The sequence below is a fragment of the Carcharodon carcharias genome, chromosome 17 (genome assembly GCF_017639515.1).
Source record: "Carcharodon carcharias isolate sCarCar2 chromosome 17, sCarCar2.pri, whole genome shotgun sequence".
Classification (NCBI taxonomy): Eukaryota; Metazoa; Chordata; class Chondrichthyes; order Lamniformes; family Lamnidae; genus Carcharodon; species Carcharodon carcharias.
This window is the reverse complement of record NC_054483.1, coordinates 7559887-7583865: the sequence shown is the minus strand read 5'-3', so window position 1 is coordinate 7583865 and position 23979 is coordinate 7559887. Positions and strand designations below refer to the sequence as shown.

Here is a 23979-nt window from a genome sequence, read left to right as displayed (position 1 = left end):
CACTGGCTGCAGTTTTCTCATCCCAAGGATCGTGAACATGAGGGATTCATTTTTAGCTGTTGCTGCCCCAGGCATGCCCTGGGGAAAGAGTTGCCTTGCTTTGCTTAAACTCACTTTCAGAGTCTTGCAGATTGCCAGAGGATAGGAAGTGAGGAGTCCAAAATGAGGCACTCGGTTGGAGCCATGTGGGTCACCCGAACAGCGTGATAACAAGTCAAAATAAACAGTGAGATGGCCTGCTGTCTGGAGTGTGAGGCAGGGCTATAGAATGAAATGTCTGCCTTTGCACTTCTGAGTGCTCTGAGGCTTCAGAGTGACACTCTCACTCCCCCACCTCCCCTGCCCCCAATGTGTCACCCGTTAAATGAGGTCTGTAAGGACTTTGCTTTTCACTGGTTGTACGTCCATGGATAAAGTATGTCAAGCGAGCTTCTGTCAGGGGAGGCTGGCTTCCCCACTCCACCCCAAATATAAAGGAGGCAGCACTGATACATCCAACAGCATTGGAGGTGGAGGTGAAGATGAGAGGATTCTGCAAACACAACTGTGTGCAGCTAATTGTAACTACACAGTAGGACAAGGAATAAAAGAAGAGATAATGGGAGCTTGTCAGAAAGGTGCAGCAATAATTATGGGGGATTTTAATCCACATATAGACTGGAAAAATCAGATAGGCAAAGGTAGCATAGATGAGTTCATAGAATGTTTTTGGGACAGTTTCTTAGAACAGCATGTTCTGGAGTCAACCAGAGAGTGAGCTATATTAGACCTGGTATTGGGCAACGAGATAGGATTAATTGATGACCTCCTAGTGAACGCACCCCTCGGTAGGGGTCATAATATGATTGAATTTTACATTGATTTTGAGGGAGAAACAAGTGCATCCAAGAGTAGTATTTTAAACTTAAGGGCAATTATGAGGACATGAAAGACCTAGCTAAAGTGAACTGGCAAATAAGGTTAAGGGATAGGTCAATAGAGGTTCAGTGGCAGACATTTAAAGGGATATTTCGGAATACACGGAATATATGAGAGGGAAAATTTCCAGGCTCGGAGGGGGGTGGCGGGGGAGACCACTATCTGTGGATAACTAAAAAAGTTAAAGACCGTATCGAACTTAAGGAAAAAGCATATAATTACCAAAGTCAGGTGGCAGGAGAGAAGATTGGAAAGAATGTAAAGAACAGCAAAAAATGACAAGATTAATGAGGGAAAAATTAAAGTATGAGAGAGCTAGATGGATAGTAAGAGTTTCTATAGATATTTAAATAAGAAAAGAGTTAACAAAGTGAACGTTGGTCTCAGAGAGAGTGCATCTGGGGAATTGATGATGAAAAGTAGGGGGACGGCGGATGGATTTAAACAGGCATTTTGCTTCGATCTTCACTATGGAGGGCACTGGTAAAATCCCAAAATCAGGAAATGGAAGGGAGGGAGGGACTTGGGAAAATTACAATCACCAGGGAAGTGGTACTGAGTAAATTGTTGGGGCTGTGGGCTGACAAATTCCCAGGTCCAGATGGACTTCACCCTAAAGTCTTGAATGAAGCGGCTAGTGAGAGAGTTGACGCACTGGTTTTAATTTTCCAAAATTCCCCAGTTTTGGGGAAGGTTCTGTTAGACTGGAAATTAGCAAATGTAACTCCATTATTCAAAAAGGGAGGGAGACGGAAAGCAGGAAACTAAAGGCCACTTAGCCTAATATCTGTCATACAGAAAATGTTAGAAGCTATTATTAAAGATGCTTTAGGGCGTTCAGAGAAATTCAAGGCAATCAGGCAGAGTCAACATGATTTTGTGAAAGGGAAATCATGTTTAGCCAATTTATTGGAATTCTTTGAAGGCGTCGCATGTGCTATGGATGAAGGGGAACTGGTGGATATACTGTACTTAGATTTCAAGAAGGCATTTGATAAAGTGCCACATCAAAGGTTATTGTGGAAAATAAAAGCTCATGGTGCAGAGGGTAACATTGGCATGGAAAGAAGATTGGCTAGCTAACAGGAAACGGAGAGTAGGCATAAATGGGTCTTTTTCTGGTTGGCAGGATGTGATGAGTGGTGTGCCACAAGGATCAGCGCTGGGGTCTCAACTTTTACAATTTATATAAATGACTTGGATGAAGGGACCAAAGGAATGGTTATAAAAATTGCTGATGACACAAAGATAGGTAGGAAAGAAAATTGTAAAGAGGACATAAGGAGGCTACAAAAAATATATAGGTTAAGTGAGTGGGCAAAGATCTGGCAAAAATATATATATTATATAATGTGGGCAAATGTGAAATTGTCCATTTTGGCAGGAAGAATAAAAATGCTTATCTAAATGGTGAGAGATTGCAGAACTGAGATTCAGAGGGATCTGGATGTCCTAGTGCATGAATCACAAAAGGCTAGTATGCAGGTACAGCAAGAAATTAGGAAAGCTAATAGAATGTTATCATTTATTGTGAGGCGAATTGATTGCAAACGTTGTACAGGGCATTGGTGAGGCCACATACAGTAATGGTCTCCCTATTTAAGAAAATATGTAAATGTATTAGAAGCAGTTCAGATGAGTTCCAGTGGGTAGGTCATCTTATGAAGAAAGGTTGGACAGGTTGGGCTTGAATCCACAGGAGTTTAGAAGAGTAAGAGGCGGCTTGATTGAAACCTTTAAGATCCTGAGGGGTCTTGACAGGTTGGATGTGGAGAGGATGTTGTGGAAGAGTCAAGAACTAGGGGTCACTGCTTAAAAATAAGGAGTTGCTCATTTAAGACAGAGATGAGGAGAATTTTTTTCCTGAGGGTCGTGACTTCTTTGGAACTCTTCCTCAAAAAGCAGTGGAAGCAGAGCCTTTAAATATTTTTAAGGCAGAGCTAGATAGATTCTTGCTTAACAAGGGGGTGAAAGGTTATTGGGTAGGCAGGAATGTGGGGTTGAGGTCACAATCAGATCAGCCATGATCGTATTGATTGCAGAGCAGGCTGGAGGAGCCAAGTGGGGCCTACCGGTGCTCCTACTTCGTATGTTTGTAGGCATTTCTGTTTCACTCTCCCTGTCAGTCCAGGTCAGGAGTGTTGCCTTTTAATGTTGGACTGTCCACAAACTGTCCTTCAACATCCAACCTTTTAAATGTGCCTGTTGTGTTGATGTTCCAAAATCCACCTGAAGGTGAACAGGGCAAGCAGGCTGCTGAGCGTGCACGACTGAATCTAACAGAGAATTCACGGATAATGCAACCTGCTGTAGAGCTGGTGGTTACACTGTGACTTTGTTTCAAGCAGAACTATCCATTCTTCACTCTGCTGCTGCTCTTTTTGTCCCAGGGATTGGGTTCTGTAAGTGGCAGATACTGAGTGGGCAGCATCTGAGTGGTGCTAACTGAGAGAGTCTGATGACCCATTCCTCAGCCAACATACAAATTGGGGCAGGATTAGGCCATTTGGCCCTTCGAGGCTGCTCTGCCGTTCAGTATGATCATGGTTGAGCCTCTACCTCAACGCCATATTCCTGCTTTCTCCATACCCCTTGATGCCCCTGATATCCAAAAAATGATCAATTTCTTTCTTGAATATACTCAGTGACCCGGCCTCCACAGCCATCCGTGGTAGAGAATTCCACAGGTTGACCACCCTCTGAGTGAAGAAAGTTTTCCTTATCTCAGTCCTAAATGGCCTGCCCCTGTATCCTGAGACTGTGGCCCCTGGTTCTAGACACCCCAACCACGGGAAAGATCCTCCCTGCAACTAGTCTGTCTAGCCCTGTTAGAATTTTATACGTTTCAATCAGATCCCCTCATTCTTCTAAACTCTAGTGAATACAGGTCCAATCAAACCAATCTCTCCTCATATGACAGCCCTGCCATCCCCGGTATCAGCCTAGTGCACGTTTGCTGCACTCCCTCTGTGGCAAGTATATCTTTTCTTAGGTAGGGAGACCAAAACTACATTCAATACTCCAGGTGTGGTCTGCCCAAGGCCCTGTATAACTGTAGTAAGCATCCTTATTTCTGAACTCAAAACTTCTTGCAATGAAGGCCAACATACCATTTGCCGTCTTAATTGCTTGCTGCATCTGCCTATTTACTTTCATTGACTGGTGTACAAGGAAACCCAGATCCTTCTGTACATCCACATTTCCCAATATATCACCATTTAAATAATACTCTGCCTTTCTGTTCATACTGAAGTGTATAACTTCACATTTATCCACGTTATACTGCATCTGCCGTGTGTTTGCCAAACACACACAACTTGTCTAAATCGCCCTGAAGCTTCCTTGCATCCTCCTCACAACTCACAACCCTGCCCAGTTTTGTGTCGTCACCAAACTTGGAAATATTGCATTTGGTTCCCTTATCCAAGAACTTATATATATCGTGAATAGCTGGGGCCCAAGCATTGATCCCTGCGGTACACCACTAGTCACCGCCTGCTATCCAGAAAAAGACCCATTTATTTCCACTCTGTTTCTGATCTGTCAACCAGTCCTCAATCCTTGCCAGTATATTACCCCTAATCCCATGTGCTTTAATTTTGCCCACTAGCCTCTTATGTGGAACCTTATCAAAAGCCTTCTTGAAATCCAAATATACCACATCCAGTGGTCCTTCCTTATCTATTCTACTAGTTCCATCCTCAAAAAGCTCCAGTAGATTAGTTAAGCATGATTTCCCTTTCATGCTGACTTTGTCTAATCCTGTTAATGCTTTCCAAGTGTTCTGTTACCACATCTTTTACAATAGACTCTAGCATTTTCCCCACTACTGATGTTAGCATCTCATACAGTGACTGCTTGCTATTGAGAATACTCTGGCTTAGTTGCAAATGGACAGCAAGTGCTGTGCAGATGCCAGTACAAGTTATGCAGTTGGTATCTGAGAGAGAACGATTTAACACGATTTGGGTGTTTCCACACCTCGTAACATGCCTTGGAACAAATGAAGTTTTCAGTTCCACTTGCTAAGTGCAGCAGTTAATGACAGTGTGTGAAGTTGACACAACTTATCAGCCGAGGTCACTGGACAGCATTCAGGAGCAGGACTCTGGGTTCATTCAGCTCCTGCTCAAGCTGTGACATGGAATGCTGCTCTACAACAAACCCATGCGCTCACCTCCCCTGCTACCATTGTCAGCCTTCACCCTCTTCACCCCATGTCAGCTACTTGATGGACATTCATGAATTGTCTCTTTGCTGGCAAATCCATTCGACAAGCAAACTTGAGCAGCACGCATTCAAAAATAAATATGGGACCGTTGTAAGTAGCATTCTACTCCATTGTTCAAATTGTGCAGCGGAGACTTTTAAAAACCAATGTTTGACTAACTTGTTCAGGCTTTTTAAAGTAACAGGGTCGATGATATTGATGGACGTAAGTCATTTGACAAAGCACTATATAGTAAACTTGAAAGCAAAATTAAATGCATGGAATAAAAAGGATAGTGACAGCACAGATGCAAATTAGAAACAGAGATTAATGGTGAATGGTCATTTTTCAGACTTTTGTTTTATTCTTTCCCAGGTCATGAGCCTCACTGGCTGGGCCCAGCATTTATTGCCCATCCCTAGTTGCCCCTTGGGAAGGTGGTGGTGAGCTGCCTTCTTGAACCGCTGCAGCCCATGTGGTGTAGGTACACCCACAGTGCTGTTAGAGAGGGAGTTCCAGGGTTTTGACCCAGCGACAGTGAAGGAATGGAGATATAGTTCCAAGTGTGTGACTTGGAGGGAAACTTGTGGGTGGTCGTGTTCCCATGCGTCTGCTGCTCTTGTCCTTCTTGGTGGTAGAGGTTGGAGTTTTGGGTTGTGCTGTCAAAGGAGCCTTGGTGAGTTCCTGCAGTGCACCTTGTATATGGTGCACCTTGTATATGGTACACATGCTGCCACTGTGCATCTGTGGTGGAAGGAGTGAATGTTTAAGGCGGTGGAGGGGTTGTCTATCTCGGTGTTAAATTTCATCTGCCATATGCCTGCTGTTTCACCTGTCTATGTCCTCCTGACATCTGTTACTGTCCTATATCAGCTGCTCACTTTGAAATGATGCCAGCTTACCCAGGTCTAGGCTGTTGATGTATATCACAAAGAGCAGCTGTCCAAATATCTAATACCAAAGTGGGCAGCTTTGACCTGGATGGTGTCAAGCTGCTTGAGTTATTGGAGCTGCACCCGTCCAGGCAAGTGGGGAGTATTCCATCACACTCCTGACTTGTGCCTTGTAGATGGTGGACAGGCTTTGGGGTGTCAGGAGGTGAGTTACTTGCCACAGAATTCCCAGCCTCTGACCTGGTCTTGTAGTAGCCACAGTATTTATATGGCTGGTCCATTTAGGTTTCTGGTCAATGGTAATCGCAGGATGTTGGTATTAGGGGGATTCAACGATGGTAATGCCTTTGAACATCAAGAGGAGATAGATCCTCTTGTTGGAAATGGTTATTGCCAAGCATTTGTGTGGCGCAAATGCCACTGAATGTTGCCAGGACTTGCATATGGACACAGATTACCTCAGTATCTGATGAGTTGCGAATGGTACTGATCATTGTGCAATCATTAGCGAATATCCCCACTTCTGACCTTATGATGGAGGAATGGTCATTGATGAAGCAGCTGAAAATGGTTTGGCCTAGGACACTACCCTGAGGAACTCCTGCAGTGACATCCTAGGACTGAGGTGATTGGTCTCCGACAACCACAATCATCTTCTTTTGTGTTAGGTATGACTCCAACCAGTGAGGGGAGCGTACATTGTTGTTCCCCAGGGGAAGGTATTAGGACGGCTGCTCTTTGTGATATACATCCACAGCCTAGACCTGGATAAGCTGGCATCATTTCAAAGTGAGCAGCTGATATAGGACAGTAACAGATGTCAGGAAGACATAGACAGGTGAAACAGCAGGCATGTGGTAGGTGAAATTTAACACAATAATATGAACTAAAACTAAAACAAGTTTATAGGTGGGGTATGGACACACATTGTTTGACAGTGGCTGGATAGGTGAAGAATGCTGTTTTAAGGTCAACATACAGGATCCTTGGGCTTTAGCATAGAGTAAAGTTATGCTGAACCTGGAATATAAAGCTAGTCTGTCATGGTGACTATGAAATTATCGATTGCTGTTAAAAACCCAACTGGTTCACGAATGTCCTTCAGGGAAGGAAATCTACCACCCTTACCTGGCCTGCCTTGCATGTGACTCCAGATCCACAGCAGTCAATGTGGTTGACTCTTAACTGCCCCTCTGAGATGGCCGAGCAAGCCCCTCAGTTCAAGGACAATTAGGAATGGGCAACGAGAGACACCCACATCCCAGGGGAGAATAAACTGGAAGGGATGCCATTTACAGAGGCTATGGGGAAAGAGGAGGAGGGTGAAACTAGTTGGACAGGGTGGCCTGAATAAATCATTCCATGAACAGACAGGAGGAGGGCAAGGAGTGAGTTACAGCTTCCTGCTTGAAGACAGAGTGTGACCAGCCAATGGGTAAAGACTTCTTTAGTTTTGAGGGTAGGAAATGAAGACGTTCGAGCTTGGTACTAGCTGGATCACTGCATCTTCGATGAAGGAGAACATTGGAGTTGCAACGATTGCTTTCCAAGTGCTCCTGATGATTGACAGCTGAGCCCGGGTCTTACAGGACTGGCGCTGTGATTGGTCAGTGGGTGGGCTTGGCCGTCCTCGCGCTGTGATTGGTCAATGGGGGCGGCTCGCTCACTGCACGGGGGTTTCCCATGAAGCAGCGCGAGTGGGCGGGGCTGCGGCCTAGTTGATGTTACCAATCCTATTTTTAGTGAGCGGAAAGCGAGAGCCTGATCGGTGGCGCTGGGCGGGTGAGTGAGGGCCTGCGACCCCCCCCACCTTCTGGGGTTATTCTATAACCTCCTCGGAGCTGAGGGCACCAATACCGGCCGGAAGGCACTTCGATTATGGACTGAGGGGAGGGAGAACCAGGGCGGAACCGGGACAGCGATCGGAACCAGCCCGTCTCCGACATGTCACCGGCTCGGGGCGGTGGCCCAGGCGGCGCCGTTTCAGTAATTCTCCCCTCCCGACACCAGGTTCTTTCCCTGACAGGTTCCTCCTCACTGACATCCAGGCCCCGCCCCAGAAAACAAGTTCCGCCTCCGGCAGCCAGGCTCCTCCCCCAGAAACCAGGCTCTATCCCCCGCATCCGAGCCCCTCCCCCCCCAGCATGCTGGCTCCGCCCCCTCGCGACAACCAGGCTCCTCCTCCCTGACAGTCAGGCTCCTCCTCCCTGGCAGTCAGGCTCCTCCCCCTCCCTGGCAGTCAGGCTCCTCCCCCTCCCTGGCAGTCAGGCTCCTCCCCCTCCCTGACAGTCAGGCTCCTCCTCCTCCCTGACAGTCAGGCTCCTTCTCCTCCCTGACAGTCAGGCTCCTCCTCCTCCCTGACAGTCAGGCTCCTCCTCCTCCCTGACAGTCAGGCTCCTCCTCCTCCCTGACAGTCAGGCTCCTCCTCCTCCCTGACAGTCAGGCTCCTCCTCCTTGACAGTCAGGCCCCTCCCAGGTACTTGAGGGATTTTCCTCACTGACCCCCCCCACCCCTCTCCTCTTCCTGCCATTTGGTGATCACCTGGGAGCTGGCAGCCTTTTTGATCTATTTCCACCCTTCCCTTTGCTGACTGTTGTGTGTGTGATCCTGACCGTGTCACGGTTACTCTCTCTGTCAAGGCCTTTACCCACAACCAGGTCCCCTGTATGACATGGGAAACATTGATTACCGGGGTTGAGTGCAGCCGAAGACCCCCCCCCCCCCCCCCCCCCCACCATTTCAGCACTCGGAAATATTCAAGCTGATTAGAGGTAGCCAACATGGAAGTAGTAGACAAGGGTATTGTGGTCGATGTCATACATTTGGATTTACAAAAGACCTTTGATAAGTTATCACAGGATGGGCATATGACAAAGGCTAGGGCGTGAGGAGTCAGGACCAATAGCCGAATCGAGGACAGATTGTCTAAAACAGGCACAGGGGGAAAGGGCAACATGTGGGATCAGCTGAGTAACTCTTGCAGAGAGCTGGCAAAGGCATGCCAGGCTGAATGGCCTCCTGTGTTGTAACAATTCTATGATTCTATAACATAGATAGCAGAGAGTAAGGGTAATGGGTAGTTATAAAGATTGGATGAAGGTACAAAGCAAGACTCCAGAAGGATCATGCTGGGGCACCAGTTATTCATGATGTACATTAATAATCCGGACTTGGGAATAGGTAATTGGATATCATACTGAGGTATAGCTAACTCTGAAAAAGAATGCAACATGGAATATTGTGCACTGTTCTGCTCTCCATACTATAAAAAGAACATAGAAGCACCGGAGAAAGTGCAGAAAAAGATTTGAAAGAATAGTACCAGAACAGAGAGGTTACAGCTATTGGGAACTGACAGCGCAGAGAGAAACTTGTGATCTTCTAAGCTTCCCTCGGACTATACTCAAACAGCAATGCTTTCAATGCCCAAAACAAAACATCTCTGTTAAATGTGATTCTACGATTGCACAGCACTTGCTGAACAATCCAGAAAGTGCTAATAACTACACTAACAACCAATTTAAGATAATCAGTTAACCTTGTAAAATGACTCATACGTTCATACTTGTTCTCTGCAAACAGAAGGGACATATTTAAGCCTTGTGACTTTTTTGAATTACCCGGGAGCCTGGGGAGCCCATACCTCTCTGGTGTTTTCTCCTGTAGTATAAATTATTGTGATTGTTTGAAATTTGGCATTCTTGCATTTGTCCTGATGAGTGCAAGATGAAAAACTTCGGCAACATGTCTCTCTTTTCAGCATTACTTCCCTAGATTCTAGAATGATCTCTGAGAATTAAAAGGTACCAAACATAAACTGGATGGAGCAAACCAGGAACAGGAAGCCAGTTAGCTTGACATCAGAAGTCTAGCAAATGCTTGCACCTGTTATTAGGAACGCGCTATCATGGCATGTAGAAAATGTATACGTTTGGATAGAATCAACATGGATTTTTGAAAGGGAAAACCCGTACATGAATCACAGAAAGTTAATGTGCAGGTACAGCAAGCTTGGGAAAACTGATGGTATGTTAGCTTTTATTACAAATGCCTTAGTGTACAAGAGTAAAAAAGTTTTACTGCATTATAGAGGCATTAGTGAGAATGCATCTGGAACACTGCACGGTTTTGGTCTCTTTAGCTAAGGAAGGACATGCTTGAGGGAGAGTGCAATGAAGATTCACTAGACTGGTTCCTGGGATGAGGGAGTTATCCTATGAGAAGAGATTATATTCCCTGGCCTTATATTCCCCTAGAGTTTAAGAAAATGAGAGGTTATCTAATTGAAACATAACATTCTGAGAGGGCTTGACAGTGTAGATGCTGGGAAGCTGCTTCCCTTGGGTAGAGAGTCCAGATTGAGTGATCACAGTCTCAGAATAGAGGGTCTGCTATTTAGGACTGAGATGAGAATTTATTTTCACTCGAAGAATTGTGAATCTTTGGTATTCTGCAGCCCAAAGAGCTGTAGATGCACAATCATTGAGTAGTGGTAAAAATTTGGAACTGTCTTCCGCAAAGGGTAATTGATGCTTGATCAGTTGTAAATTTTAAATCTGAGCTGGCTAGATCTTTGTGAACCAAAGCTATTAAGGGATATGGCAGGTACTTGAAGTTTGGTCAGAGATCAGCCATGATCTGATTGAACGGTAGAACAGACTCGAGGGGTGGATTGGCCTCCTTGTGGTCCCACCACAACCAGCCTTTGACTAGATGATGTCCTATGTATTTTGACTGAATCAGATAAATGTGTCTTCACTCTGCTGCCCCATTTCTTTCTTCCTGACATTCCTGTCTCTGCTGCAGTTCAGTTCCATAGGCATTTTATCACCATCTGATAGCCAACCCCATGTCAGCCAGTCTTCATGTGTGGCGCCTGACAGCAAGTGTCAGTAAGATATTGAGCTGTGGAAGCATCACAGCTGAGCCTGGGGTAAGGGGCCATGGAGAGCGTTTAGGGTCAGAAGCCCTGACTCGTTTCCCCAGGGACCACAGTGCCCTTATTATGAATCGATCAGAGAGCAGTAACACTGAGCGCCTTTTCTAGATCAGGTGTGTTTGTGAGCTAGTTGTCGTTGTGTTGTGTCTTGTCACTGAACAATCCTTTCCCTTGGCTAGAGTGGGGAGCATATGATGCCGGAACACTCTGATGTAAGCTTGTCTCCCGAGGACCGGGTACGGGCTCTTACCAAGAAGGGCAGCTCGGTGGACGTAAACGATGATGTCCCTCCTCGGAGGTACTTCCGTTCTGGAGTCGAAATAATTCGAATGGCCTCAGTTTACGTGGATGAAGGCAACCTGGAAAGTGCATTTGTGCTCTACAATAAGTACATAACGTAAGATCACTGATTATCACCATAATGCATGTGACGCTGGTTAGCGAAAGGCTGCGCTGTTGGAGGGTCAGTACTGAGGGAGTGCTGCACTGTCAGAGGGTCAATACTGAGGGAGTGCTGCACTGTCAGAGGGTCAGTACTGAGGGAATGCTGCACTGTCAGAGGGCAGTACTGAGGGAGTGCTGCACTATCAGAGGGTCAGTACTGAGGGAGTGCTGCACTGTCGGAGGGTCAGTACTGAGGGAGTGCTGCACTGTCAGAGGGTCAGTACTGAGGGAGTGCCACACTGTCAGAGGGTCAGTACTGAGGGAGTGCCGCACTGTCAGAGTGTCAGTACTGAGGGAGTGCTGCACTATCAGAGTGTCAGTACTGAGGGAGTGCTGCACTGTCGGAGGGTCAGTACTGAGGGAGCGCTGCACTGTCAGAGGGGCAGTACTGAGGGAATGCTGCACTGTCAGAGGGGCAGTATTGAGGGAGTGCTGCACTGTCAGAGGGTCAGTATTGAGGGAGTGCTGCACTGTCGGAGGGTCAGTATTGAGGGAGTGCTGCACTGTCGGAGGGTCAGTACTGAGGGAGTGCTGCAGTGTCGGAGGGTCAGTAATGAGGGAGCGCTGCTCTGTCGGAGGGTCAGTACTGAGGGAGTGCTGCAGTGTCGGAGGGTCAGTACTGAGGGAGTGCTGCACTGTCAGAGGGTCAGTACTGAGGTAGTGCTGCATTGCCAGAGGGTCAGTATTGAGGGAGTGCTGCAGTATCGGAGGGTCAGTGCTGAGGGAGTGCTGCATTGTTGGAGGGTCAGTACTGAGGGAGTGCTGCATTGTCGGAGGGTCAGTACTGAGGTAGTGCTGCATTGTCGGAGGGTCAGTACTGAGGTAGTGCTGCATTGTCGGAGGGTCAGTACTGAAGGAACACGGCACTTTCAGAGGGTCAGTACGAGGGGGTGCTACACTGTTGGAGAGTCAGTACTGAGGGAGTGCTGCACTGTTGGTGGGTCGGTACTAAGATCTAAACCACTGTATAGCAATACAGCTTTTTACAGGGTTGGATAAAGGATATTTTTAAAATAGTGATTTTTTTTTATTCATTCATTCGATGTGAACATGGCTGCCAGGCCAGCATTTATTGCCCATCCCTACTTGCCCTTGAGAAGGTGGTGGTGAGCTGCGTTCTTGAACCACTACAGTCCATGTGGTGTAGGTACACCCACAGTGCTGTTAAGGAGGGAGTTCCAGGATTGTGACCCAGTGACAGTGAAGGAACGGCCGATATATTTCCAAGTCCGGATGGTGAGTGACTTGGAGGGGAACTTGCAAGCAGTGGTGTTCCCATGTATCTGCTGCCCTTGTCCTTCTAGATGGTAGCAGTGGTAGGTTTGGAAGGTGCTGTATAGGGAGCCTTGGTGAGCAGCTTTAATGAAACCAATCTCTGCTTTGTGTTCAGGAGTCATCTCTGTGATCAACAGGCTTGTCATGTATGCCCTGGGTACAAGTGTGTCATTATTGTTTTCTGCTTATTGCCCAGGTTGTTCCTGGAAAAGCTGCCTAAGCATCGGGATTATAAAGCCAGTGTCATACCAGAGAAGAAGGAGACCATCAAAGTAAGAGAGATCCTCTTCATGTCGTGTTTCACTGGAAAAGCCACTCTGCTGAGTCCCGTAGGGTACTTTCTCTTTGCCTAGTTTGTCCATGCTGCCCTGTCATTCTATTCTGCTGCCTGGATCAGCGTATTCTGTGCAGTCACTCAGATCAACACCCACACAGTGTGGGGGAAAGCACTCTCGGCCTCGATTAAGTTTGACCAGTTAGGAATTCCCGCATTGAAATGGCACGTGCATCAAGTGGGAATGATACAGTGGGCCAGTGTGTGTGGTTGAGTTGTTTCTCGGCTTGTTACATTCAAACAGATTGGGTTCCTTTTGTTGAATGCAGCATTGAGGAGCAGGCGGAGGAGGGAACAATGCGCATTCTGTGTAGTGACTGGGATACAATGCCCGCACTGTGCCACTCCTAATCCTCAGCACAGTAGCGGCCAGGGTGCTGGAATTCTTCGGTAGGATGTCACAGATCCCGTCGGTGACTGCCTGAGACCAGGCTTGCCCCGGGGTGCCGGGCACGGGTGAATTGCCAGAATGGGGCACCAAATGAACGGAACAGCTGAGATTGCAGAGAGCCAGGACTGTGAGACCAAACCTCAGCAAGAGTTGGCAATGTCCGGAGTGGAGGGAAGGGGGGAAATTTAAAGAATGATGATGGGATTACACTTGCCCCAGGAGGTTAACCTTTAGGGGATGGATGATGATCCCGAGAAAGGGAATTGCAGGGAATAGAATTATCACACAGGCAGCAAGTAAAACAATGTGTGTTTGACAATTTTTTGATGAAGCTGATAGTCACCATTCGCAAAACTTTTCTCATTTCAAAGGCCCCCAGGAAATTCATAGAATTGTCACTGAATAGTTGTAGCCCATGCCAGTTCTCTGCAAGAGCAACTCACTTGTCCCGCTCCCCCATCCTTTTCCCCGTGGCCCTGAAAATCCCTTTTGTTCAGATAATTACCCAATTTCCTTTCAAAAGCCTCGATTGAACCTGCCTCCACCACACTCTCAGGCAGTGCATTCTATATCCTAACTGCTTGCTGAGTAAAGAGTTTCTCCTCATGTCTCCATTACTTCTTTTGCCACTCCCCTCTGGTTCACGATCCTTCTGCCAACGGGAACAGTCTCTCCCTATCTACTCTGTCCAGACCCCTCATGATTTTGAAGACCTCGATCAAATCTCCTCTCAACCTGCTCTTTTCTAAGGAGCGCAGCCTGAACTTCTCCAATCTATCCACATATCTGAAGTTCTGAGAGAGAGAGAGAGAATTTTGAAACTTGTTCGAATAATTTGATAATCCTATGGCGCATCACACGTTGCACCACTAGATAAGCTACACAAGTTGTATTGTGCCATGTTTGAGTGTGATGTTGCTGTAAAATGGATTCAAAGACCCTGGATGTACATCTGATGAGTTCTGCTTTCATTTAAATGGAAAGAGTCTTCCACTCAGTCAATTCACCGTGACACTGTACATCACTGCCTCAGAAATGAGGAAAGCAACACGTATTCTTTGTGTGTGTGTGTGTGAGTTTGTAATGATGGACGGATGGGTCAGGGGATGAGACAAGATATCTCACTGTGTTTCAGCTAGTGTGAGTGGTGGCCCAAAGCAGCTGACCCTGTCCCTTGCTGTCCTCCCGATGTTTCCATTACTGCTCTGTCTGTTATCATGCTATGTACCCAGGCTTTGTGCTGTGGGTTTGCATCATAGGCTTTGAAAAGAGCACCAAATGAACAGTCTTGATTGTCAATTGCAATGCTGTGAATGAGGCTTTGAAAGAGGAAAACTGCACAGTGTAAAATATTGGAATTTTCTTTCCCTGTATGTGACAGAAGCTAAAAGAGATTGCATTTCCAAGGGCTGAGCAGCTGAAGAGCGAGCTACTCAAGAGATACGCAATCGAGTATGCCGAGCATCAGGAGCTACAGGTAAATGTGGCGCAGCACAAGATGCACTGGACAGTCTATCCTGATCTTTGCTTTGGACCACTAGTAGCCAACCTCCTAGAGCAGAACCTTTTGTGTAGTGGAGCCTTGGCAAAATAATGTAACTGAGGTGAAAAACAAGATCAAAGGTTTGTCTGTGGCACTGTCTGTGGCACTGTCTGTGGCTCACCCATCGCATTGTCCATGGCTCACCCGTGGCACTGCTCACAGTTCATCTGTTGCAATGTCTCTGGCTTGCCTGTGGCATTGTCCAGGGCTCACCCAGGGCATTGCCCGTGGCATTGTCCGCAGTTTTGCCAGGGCATTGTCTGTGGCTCGGCCAGGGCTCAGGAGCGTGCTGACAATTTTCTGGTGGCCTGACCGATCTGTGAAACCCTCCCAGGGAAGTGGTTTAAACCAGCCTGAGATTGATAGCCCCTCAGTTGCTGTGGCTAAGGGAAGTTTCCGATTGCCAGTGGTTTGTAAAACCTCTGGCTCTCAGCAGGAAGGAGCAGCTTTTGTTTCTGCCGCAGCTTTTTACCACCTCAGGACATCCCAACGTCTGACCACAGCCCTTCTCGAGGCGTAGTTCCTGGTGCAGGGTAGGTGGATGTGCTTGGCGGCTCACCCTGCACAGAAACTGCAGCGACTGACGGGCCCCTTATTATCGCTGACACCTCTCCTCCTCTTTGCAGCGGAAGGAAGATGAGAAATTTGCGCAGGAGCTGGTCCGGCAGCAAGAACTGGAAGGCGAGAAACAGCGGGTGGCACGGATGCGGCAGCAGCAAGCGGAGCAGGAGCAGTTCCACGCCTTTGAGGAGATGATCAGACGGAAGGAACTGGAGAAGGAGAGGCTGAAAGTGCTGGAGGAGTACGCAAAACCGGAAATCTCCCTCCCGCCCAAAGACTGCCCCCTGATCCCAGGTGTTCAGCGACCGCCGGATAATCTTCCTCCAGCATCGCCCGCTGCAGGTGTCCCAAATGCTGCACCGCCGGTCGTGGATCGATCGTTGAAACCCACAGCTCTCGGAACCAATTGGAACAGTGAGGACTGATCCACATACACTCTGTCATTTAAAGAAACGGCTTGCTTGTACAGTTTAATTACTACGGGGAAAGGTTGGACAGGCTGAGGCTCTTTATTCTAGAAAACAGAGGTGACCTGATAGAGGTCTTTGAAGATTATGAAGGCAGAAGGCAGGATTTTATGGTGGGGAGGGGGAGGGGAGGGGGATTTTATGTTCCCGCTGCAGCCAATGGGGTTTAGAATGTCTCGCCGCATTTTACAGCCCTGTCCCCATGGAAACGGGGTCGTAAAATTCTGCCCGTAGAGAAGACCTTTCCGCTTGTAGGGGAGTCCAGAACTGGAGGATATTCACCGACAAATCCAATAAGAAATTCAGGAGGAACTACTTTACCCAGAGAGTGGTGAGAATGTGGTACATGCTGCCACACCGGAGTCTGGGAGGCAGTGGCATAGTGGTATTGTCGCTGGAGTAGTATTCCAGAGATCCAGGGGACCCGGGTTTGAATCCCAGGACCAGATGGCGAAATTTGAATTCATTGAAAATCTGGAATTGCCGATTGCTGTAAAGCCACATTTGGTTCACTAATGCCCCTTAGGGAAATCTTGCTGTCCTGACCTACGTTTGACTTCAGTCCCACAGCAATGTGGTTGACTCTTAAATGCCCTCTGAACAAAGGCAATTAGGGGTGGGTAATAAATGCTCGTACCCCATGAACGAATAAAAAAAAAAGTTGTGTTCTGATAGAGGGCAGGTCGTCTACTCATTTTCCCACACCTCTCAGTCCTATGCTTTCCTCTTGAGTTACTCATCAGAACCTCTCATTTTCACACTCAGTGAGCAACATGAGAATACGTGAGCATGTTGTCTTCCTCATGCTGTGCTTAAAGGAAATACAAGTCCTCTTCACAAAGGATCCTCCACCTATAAGCAGTTATTGTCCCTCGAGATTCTAGCTCCTCAGCTAGAAAGTTCTCTGGTTCGGCTGTGGATGTAACCCTGAGCATAGGACCTTTACCTGGGCCTGGGATGACTTGCCAAAGGGCAGAGACGACAACCCCCTGAGTTTTGAAATGACCCCTGCTACCCTACAGGGAGTAGTTGAGGCAAATAACTTAGATAGATTTAAGAATAGTTAGGTAAGTACATAAGAGAGAAAGGAATAGAAAGATATGTGAGATGAAGTGGGGTCAGAGGAGGCACATGTGGATCATAAACCTGTTGGACCAAATGGTCTGTTTCTGTGCTGCAAATTCTGTCTAATACAATATTGAAATTCAGGCGGCTTCAATTCATTTGCAGAGTCAATGCTAGAAGTGGGAACTCTTGTGAAGCTGAGCTGAGCTGAGGATATTCCTCTCCCAGTGGCAGCAGTTACTTCTGTTTGGGCTACACTGACCAGGAGAATCATTATTCTGTTTTCATTAAGAATTAAAAATGGATAAAAAAAGGTTTACCTGCTCAGAACAGACTAAACTGTGCGGTGTGCCAGCAGGGACCAGCCGTGAAGTGGATGTGGGCAGTCGCTTCCTTTGCTGTCACCCCACAGCCGTCCCTCACCCTGGCTGAAAATGGCTCATTCTCCCAAATGGGAGCTTGACCATGTAACATTGTCTATATCCACGCCGATAGGGTGGTCTTAGCTTTGGTTCCTGATCTCGACGACCTGGGGTTAGATCTGCATCCGCGGATTGGGTGATTTTGCAGGAGAAGGATTGTGTTTGTTGAAGGGGGTGATAACATTGGAATTTCTGTACTTTTCTCCTTCAGATTTCTCGGCAGACAAATTACGGAATGTGGTGGTTCCCAAAAGCCTATGTCAGCAATTTCTGCAGCTCGCTGAGGCCAACACTGCCCAAGGGGTGGAAACCTGTGGCATTCTCTGCGGCAAACTGGTAGGAATCACTGACTCTCCAGTTTGGTGACTGGCAGCTGCTCAGTGGCGGGGTGAATCATGCAGGCTCTGGCAAAGCACACGAAACAGGGATAAATGATTAACAGGAGGTGTGGTGGGTGTTGGTAGTTGACTGGGCAGCTGATCCAATAGCATTGATTTGCCATTCTAATCAGAAACCAAATGCTTAGAGATTAGTGAGGCCACTACAGTCTGGCTTCCTAGCAATTTCTGTTCATTCATTTGTGATGGGGGACAGCACTGAGCTGTAACACATATACATGCTGTCTCCAAATTCCTTTCAATGCAGAGGATCCATTGGAGCAGTCTCCCTAGAGTCTTAGCCTCCTTAAACGTTGCATGGTGTCTGACCTCTGTTGTCCATTCCGTGTATTTCTGAAGATTGGAAACTACCCATTTCCCCAAAGCCTGTCCGCCATCGACAAGGCACAAGTCAGGAGTGTGATGGAATACTCTCCACTTGCCTGGATGAGTGTAGATCCAACAAGACTCAAGAAGCTCAACACCATCTGGGATAAAGCAGTCCATTTGATTGGCATCCACCCACCACCTTAAACATTCACTCCCTCCATGACCAACACACAATGGCAGCAGTGTGTACTATCTAAAAGATGCACTCTAGCAACTCATTAAGGCTCCTTCGACATCACCTTCCAAACCCGCAACCTCTGCCATCTAGAAGGACAAGGGCAGCAGGTGAATGGGAACACCACCACCTGCAAGTTCCCTTCCAAGTCACAAACCACCCGGACTTTGAACTATATCGCTGTTTCGTCATTTTATGCTGGGTCAAAAACCTAGAACTAGCTTCTTAACAGCAATGTAGGTCCACCTGCTATGTTTGGACTGCTGCGGTTCAAGAAGGTGGCTCAGCACCACCCACTCGAGGGCATCAGGGGAAAGGTGATAAATGCTGGCCTTACCAAAAATGCTGGCATTGGTGCCACCCCGCAGCGCAATTGCACCACTCCCCTTGGACATCTCATTGGATTTGTAGCAGGGCTACACTGCTGCTGTATCCTGATCTGTTTATTTTGCTTCCAGATGCAGAATCAGTTTACCATAACCCACGTGCTCGTGCCTAAACAGAGTGCAGGTCCTGATTACTGTAACACGGAGAATGAAGAGGAACTCTTCCTGATTCAAGACCGAGATGACCTCATAACCTTGGGTTGGATCCACGTGAGTGGGGTTCTGCTGTACCTGTGACTGGCTGTAAATCCTGGAAAACAATTATCCCTGCTCTGTTGCTAAGTCACTTGATCAGAGGCGGGCTGGTAGAGTGGATGTTAGTGCTGTACTCTGGAGGGAGTGAAATCAGTCCCTGATCATCATCCAGTGCATCTCCCTGGAAATGGACTGGACTGGGCTTTGGAACAACCCATCCCACCATTAAGTGTTCCGCCAATCCTCACTGTCCAGACGCCTGATGGAGAATGGCTAACTGGGTGAGCTGTCAGGGTAGCAGCATGTGGTGATCTGTGGATAAGCGGGGTCAGTGCCTTCAGGAAGAAAGGGGAAATTGTATTCCTTTTTAAAAATATTTTCTCAGGCTCCCCAAACATTGAGCTGAAAGGCGACCTGCAGTGGGTCACTAGAGAGCAAGTTGGGGTCAGCTGCCGGTTTTCCCCTCGTACCTTCTCGATTTCCTTAATAGCCAGGCCAAGATTGGAAAACAGTGGGGAGGGGTTGTGGATTGGCGTGATGTGGGAGCAGATACCTTGGCGTGAGCTTGTGCCCCCACCTTCCGTTCACAGCCTCCTGTATCAGTGCTGGAAAGTGATCGTAACGTAACTGAAACCATCTTCTGCTGTTATTCACAGCTCTACTCCCGGATAATGATGGATTTTTTTTTTCACAACGCGGATTGCTTGTCGCTCTGTAATTAATCTTTTTCTGTGTCCCCCCAGACCCATCCAACCCAGACTGCATTCCTTTCCAGCGTGGACCTTCATACCCACAGCTCCTACCAGATAATGCTTCCAGAGGCCATAGCTATTGTTTGTTCGCCCAAGTATCAAGAGTGAGTATGTGGTGGGATTAATCTATGCTCCGTTTCAAGGATGCAAGTCTTCACATAACACTTAAAGGGTTAAATTATGAGGACTGGTTGCATAGACTGGGCTTGTATCCCTTGAGTATAGAAAATTACAATGATTTTAAAGGATCTGAGAGTTTCTCTCTCCTCTATTTCTACTGTTAAGAGAGCTCAAAGGAAGGCGGACTAACCATATCATTAGAGCAAGTCTTTCAGCAGTGACTCCCCAGCCAGGGGAAACATCTAACCTGCATCTACCCTGTCTAAGTAATTTGTAGGTTTCAATAAGATCACCTGCCATTCTTCGAAACTCTAGAGAATACAGGCCCAGTTTCCCCAACTATATGGATAGTTCCGGTTGCTAAAGAGAAAGAGCACTTGATCCTGGGGACTTGACGGAAAACCTACCTAGATGTCAAGGTGAGTACAATGTCTGAAACCTGGTTAGGCAAAAACCAGAATTATCCAAAAAATGGACATTTTTCTGTTGGGTGCTGTTCCCGGAACGGAGTAAACACGGGACCGAAGAGGCCATCCTCAGGCTGATCCCCGAGGATGGAATCAGCAAGAGAGAGACACACACACAGACACACACACACAGACACACACACACTCACACTCAAAGGCAGAGGAAGCCCTGGGCTCACCTCCGAGAGTGATCTAAATATGGAATGTGATGTGATGGAAGAGAGGCAAAAGAGCACTAAACGGTATCACACCACTTTTATTAATTGCTGACAAAAGAGACGCTGTTGAAGCTTCTCGCCTTGCACCCATCCGGACAAAAACAAGAATACCAAATTTCAAAGTGAACAACAATTTATACTGCATGAGAAAAAGTTTGATTGGTTAGCAAGTCAACTCTGATTGGTCAAGGCGTTGCCATGGATAATGCAGTAGGGAACTATTGTGCTTTTGTTCAAAAGCATTCAAAACCGGCAGCAATGCCACAGGTGAGCTACAGACAATGCCATGGGCTCCTGTTGCCTACAGAGGACCAGGACGTCAGGGATAAATCCCCTGCTCTTCTTCAGAATAGTGTCATGGGATATTTTACGTCCATGTGAGAGCTTGGTTTGACATCTCACCTGAAAGTCAACATCTCAGACCGTACAGCATTCCCTCAGCATTGCACTGAAATGGCAGCCCGGAATCTGTGTAATGGCACTTGAACCCACAATCTTCTGACTCAGTGACAAAATCACTATCAACTGAGCCATGGCTGACACAAGGCAGAATGTGCATTTCTAACGTGAGTAAGTTCAATTAGTGCCCATTAAACTCAATTACCTGAAGTGTTTGAAGCTATGGTCTTCGAGTTTCTAATGGCAATATGGACCGCTTTGACATCAGTGTATGCTGAGTAAGCTAGGAGCACTACGAGAAAGATCCAGAGCCATTAACAAGGTTGGAAAGTGCAGGGGATGAAGTGAATGGAGCAGTGATAATGAGGATAAACTTTGGTCGTTTAATCTGACTGACCTGCTGCACTATGTTTGACTATGAACACAGAATGTTGCTGGAGACATATTTATCTGTTTCTAGCGTTCGGTACAGATTTTTCTGTTAACGCCAGAGTTTTGAAATAGTGGGAAGGATTTCTGCCAGTTTTTTTTTGGTGTGTGGTTGGTGTTTCTCACTCTGGGCTCTGACTGATTTCTCTGTTTCTTCAGGTCTGGCTTTTTCAGACTGACGGACCACGGCATGGATGAGATATCTCTCTGTAAGCAGAAAGGGTTTCATCCACATCCAAAGGATCCGCCTCTGTTCAATGTAAGTGGTGTTTGCCGCATGCAGATTTCTGAATGGAAACTCAATCTGTTTCACTCTTCCCAGATAAAGGTTTCGCGCCACTGTCTCCGTCCACCGCTACGGGAGTGAGTTAGGTTAGTCGACAGGGTAATGAACACTTACCCAGCTCAGATATTGTGCGAGTTTCCTGCTTCCCCCTGACCATTAGTGGAGCAGAGCGCCAAACAAAGAATGCCCAGAAATGGTTCCAAAGTAGCAGTTTTTATAAAGGCAATGATCTGCTCTGGTTGCACGCTCACAATTGGCCCACACTCCTTAGCCAGTAGGTGAAGCAGGCAAGGGGACTGAGTGCCAAGATAGTTTGGCCAGAGTTCCTGCATCGGTACTTGCCAAGGGCTTTTAATCCAGTGAATAATCGCCCAGATGCAGCGTGAGAATAAATGTTGCTCGGTCACAATGTTTCAGCTCAAATCTGCTTTTGATGAAGTACTTGTAAGGAATGGCCACTCTGTGCTTCCCACATTTCTCAGATAGATTTGAACCTCCTAAGAACCACCCCTCCCCCCTCACCCAGTGAGAGATGGGGAAATCCATGCTGGCCCTGCATCGTGCCAAGGACTCCTGACTTCCGTTCACTCTGAGATTCACCAATGTCAGCTCACTGCTGCTCTCAGTGCTCAGGGGATGTGGATTCTACAAAGAACCTGGTTACAGGCCAGAATTTGCTTCCTGTCATTAGCAGGAGGGGTGACTGTTGATTTCTGCGTATTCTCTGCCAATGTTCTAACAAGTTGCTTTGTGAGTAACCACTTTAGTGGAGAAAAAGACATGCGTTTATAAAGCACTTTCATGACCGCTGGATGTCTCAAAGCACTTTACAACCAATGTAGTACTTATTGAAGTGTAGTCACTTTTGTACTGTAAGAAATGCAGCAGCCAGTTTGCACACAGCAAGCTCTCAGAAACAGCACTGTGATCGTGAGCAGATCATCTGTTTTTGTGATGTTGATTAAGGGACAAATATTGGCCAGGACACCAGGGAGAACTCCCCTGCTGTTCTTCGAAATGGTGCTATCCGTTTCAAGGATGCAAGTCTTCTTGCATCCACCCACCCAGGCAGCTGGGGCCTCAATTTAACATCACACCCGAGAGATCGGCACCTCCGACAACGCAGCACTCCATCAGTACTGCACTGGGAGTGTCAATCTAGATTTTTGTGCTCAAGGCCTGGAGTGGGACTGGAACCCAGAACTTTGTGATTCGGAGGCAAGAGTGTTACCAGCTGAGCCACAGCTGACACAGATTAACCTCTCTCTTTCTCCATGCGTTTCTTTCAGGCATGCACACACGTTTCTGTAGCGGACACAAACGTTACAGTGCTGGACCTTCGGTGATTGGTGCCTTATCTTCTGACCGTCCTTGGTTCCCGTAGAAACCACTAACCATGATGTCACTGTCTTGAGAACCTCAGGCAGAGGACTCTGCAACTCTAACCCTTCCAGATCTGCGACACTTTCTTTGAGGAGTTTTCGATTTGATTGTAATCATTCTAAAATGCTACTTAATATATTGTCAAGTTCTAAACTCTGTCCTGTACAGAAAGCGGGAGCGCCTTTATTTAAAAGCCCGCACTGCTGCACTTAAACTGATGAAACATGGGAGATGAAGTAAGATGCCTGTCGATAGGAATTTTTTGTTAACTCTCACTGCACTTTGACCTTTGTTAACTTTATTGGGCCCAATTGTTGTCGCTTTGCCATCAATAAACAAAGTTTGGCCATTTGATTTCTTTTACCTTTTGTCTTTTCCTCCTCTCAGTTTTGCTCGGATACCCTTATGGATCAGAATATGGTCTGTGTCGAGCATGTATTTTAGGTTCTGCTTAATCGACGTGACTGTTGTTCAGGAGTCAGTGTTCGGAGAGACCGCATGCCCCCACAGTTACATTTTTATCCCACCCTGATGAAATGCATTAGGAGGGTTGCCCCTTGTCTTTTCCAACCCATTGGGTGTTGACACTTGTGAAGCTTGGATCCGTTTCCTCCTTCACCATCTAACAACAGGAGCAGGCCATTCAGCCCCTTGAGCCTGTTCCACCATTCAGTTAGATCATGGCTGCTCTGCATCTTAAAGCGTGTCTGCTCGCCTTGGCTCCGTAAAGCCTTATCTCCCCACCCCACCTTACCGAACAAAAAAAACGTATCAATATCATTTCTGAAATTTTCCATTGCCCCTCCCAGCCCTCAGCAGTGTTTCAGGGGAGGGAGTTGGCAGACTTCCACCACGCTTCGTATGAAGAAGTGTTTCCTGATGGTTCCCATGGTTACAGTGACAACATTCGGTCATAACAATTTCAGTCTTGTGATAATA

General features: G+C 47.0%; 1 protein-coding gene across 2 annotated transcripts; it reads left to right on the top strand.

Moving 5' to 3' along the window:
* The first annotated feature begins 7708 nt into the window (after window positions 1–7708).
* On the top strand, window positions 7709–23394 carry LOC121290132 (STAM-binding protein-like). Of its 2 annotated transcripts, none has more exons than XM_041210345.1 (10): window positions 7709–7803; window positions 11141–11358; window positions 12877–12952; window positions 14787–14882; window positions 15575–15923; window positions 17675–17799; window positions 18864–19001; window positions 19730–19842; window positions 21531–21630; window positions 22947–23394. In XM_041210345.1, exons 2-10 carry the CDS (start codon window positions 11153–11155, stop codon window positions 23001–23003), a joined length of 1260 nt encoding a protein of 419 aa, XP_041066279.1. In that variant the 5' UTR covers window positions 7709–7803; window positions 11141–11152; the 3' UTR covers window positions 23004–23394. The 2 variants fall into 2 exon arrangements, with proteins under 2 accessions (XP_041066279.1, XP_041066278.1); XM_041210344.1 differs by lacking the exon at window positions 7709–7803 and adding an exon at window positions 8901–9202.
* The last annotated feature ends 585 nt before the right edge of the window (window positions 23395–23979 follow it).

Bases quoted from the DNA above. Each gene is read 5' to 3' on its own strand.
- LOC121290132 (XM_041210345.1), top strand. From the start codon at position 11,153: ATGATGCCGGAACACTCTGATGTAAGCTTGTCTCCCGAGGACCGGGTA. The intron at 15,924-17,674 runs GTGAGGACTGAT...TTTCTCCTTCAG, and splicing joins TCTCGGAACCAATTGGAACA to ATTTCTCGGCAGACAAATTA. The intron at 21,631-22,946 runs GTAAGTGGTGTT...CGTTTCTTTCAG, and splicing joins AGGATCCGCCTCTGTTCAAT to GCATGCACACACGTTTCTGT.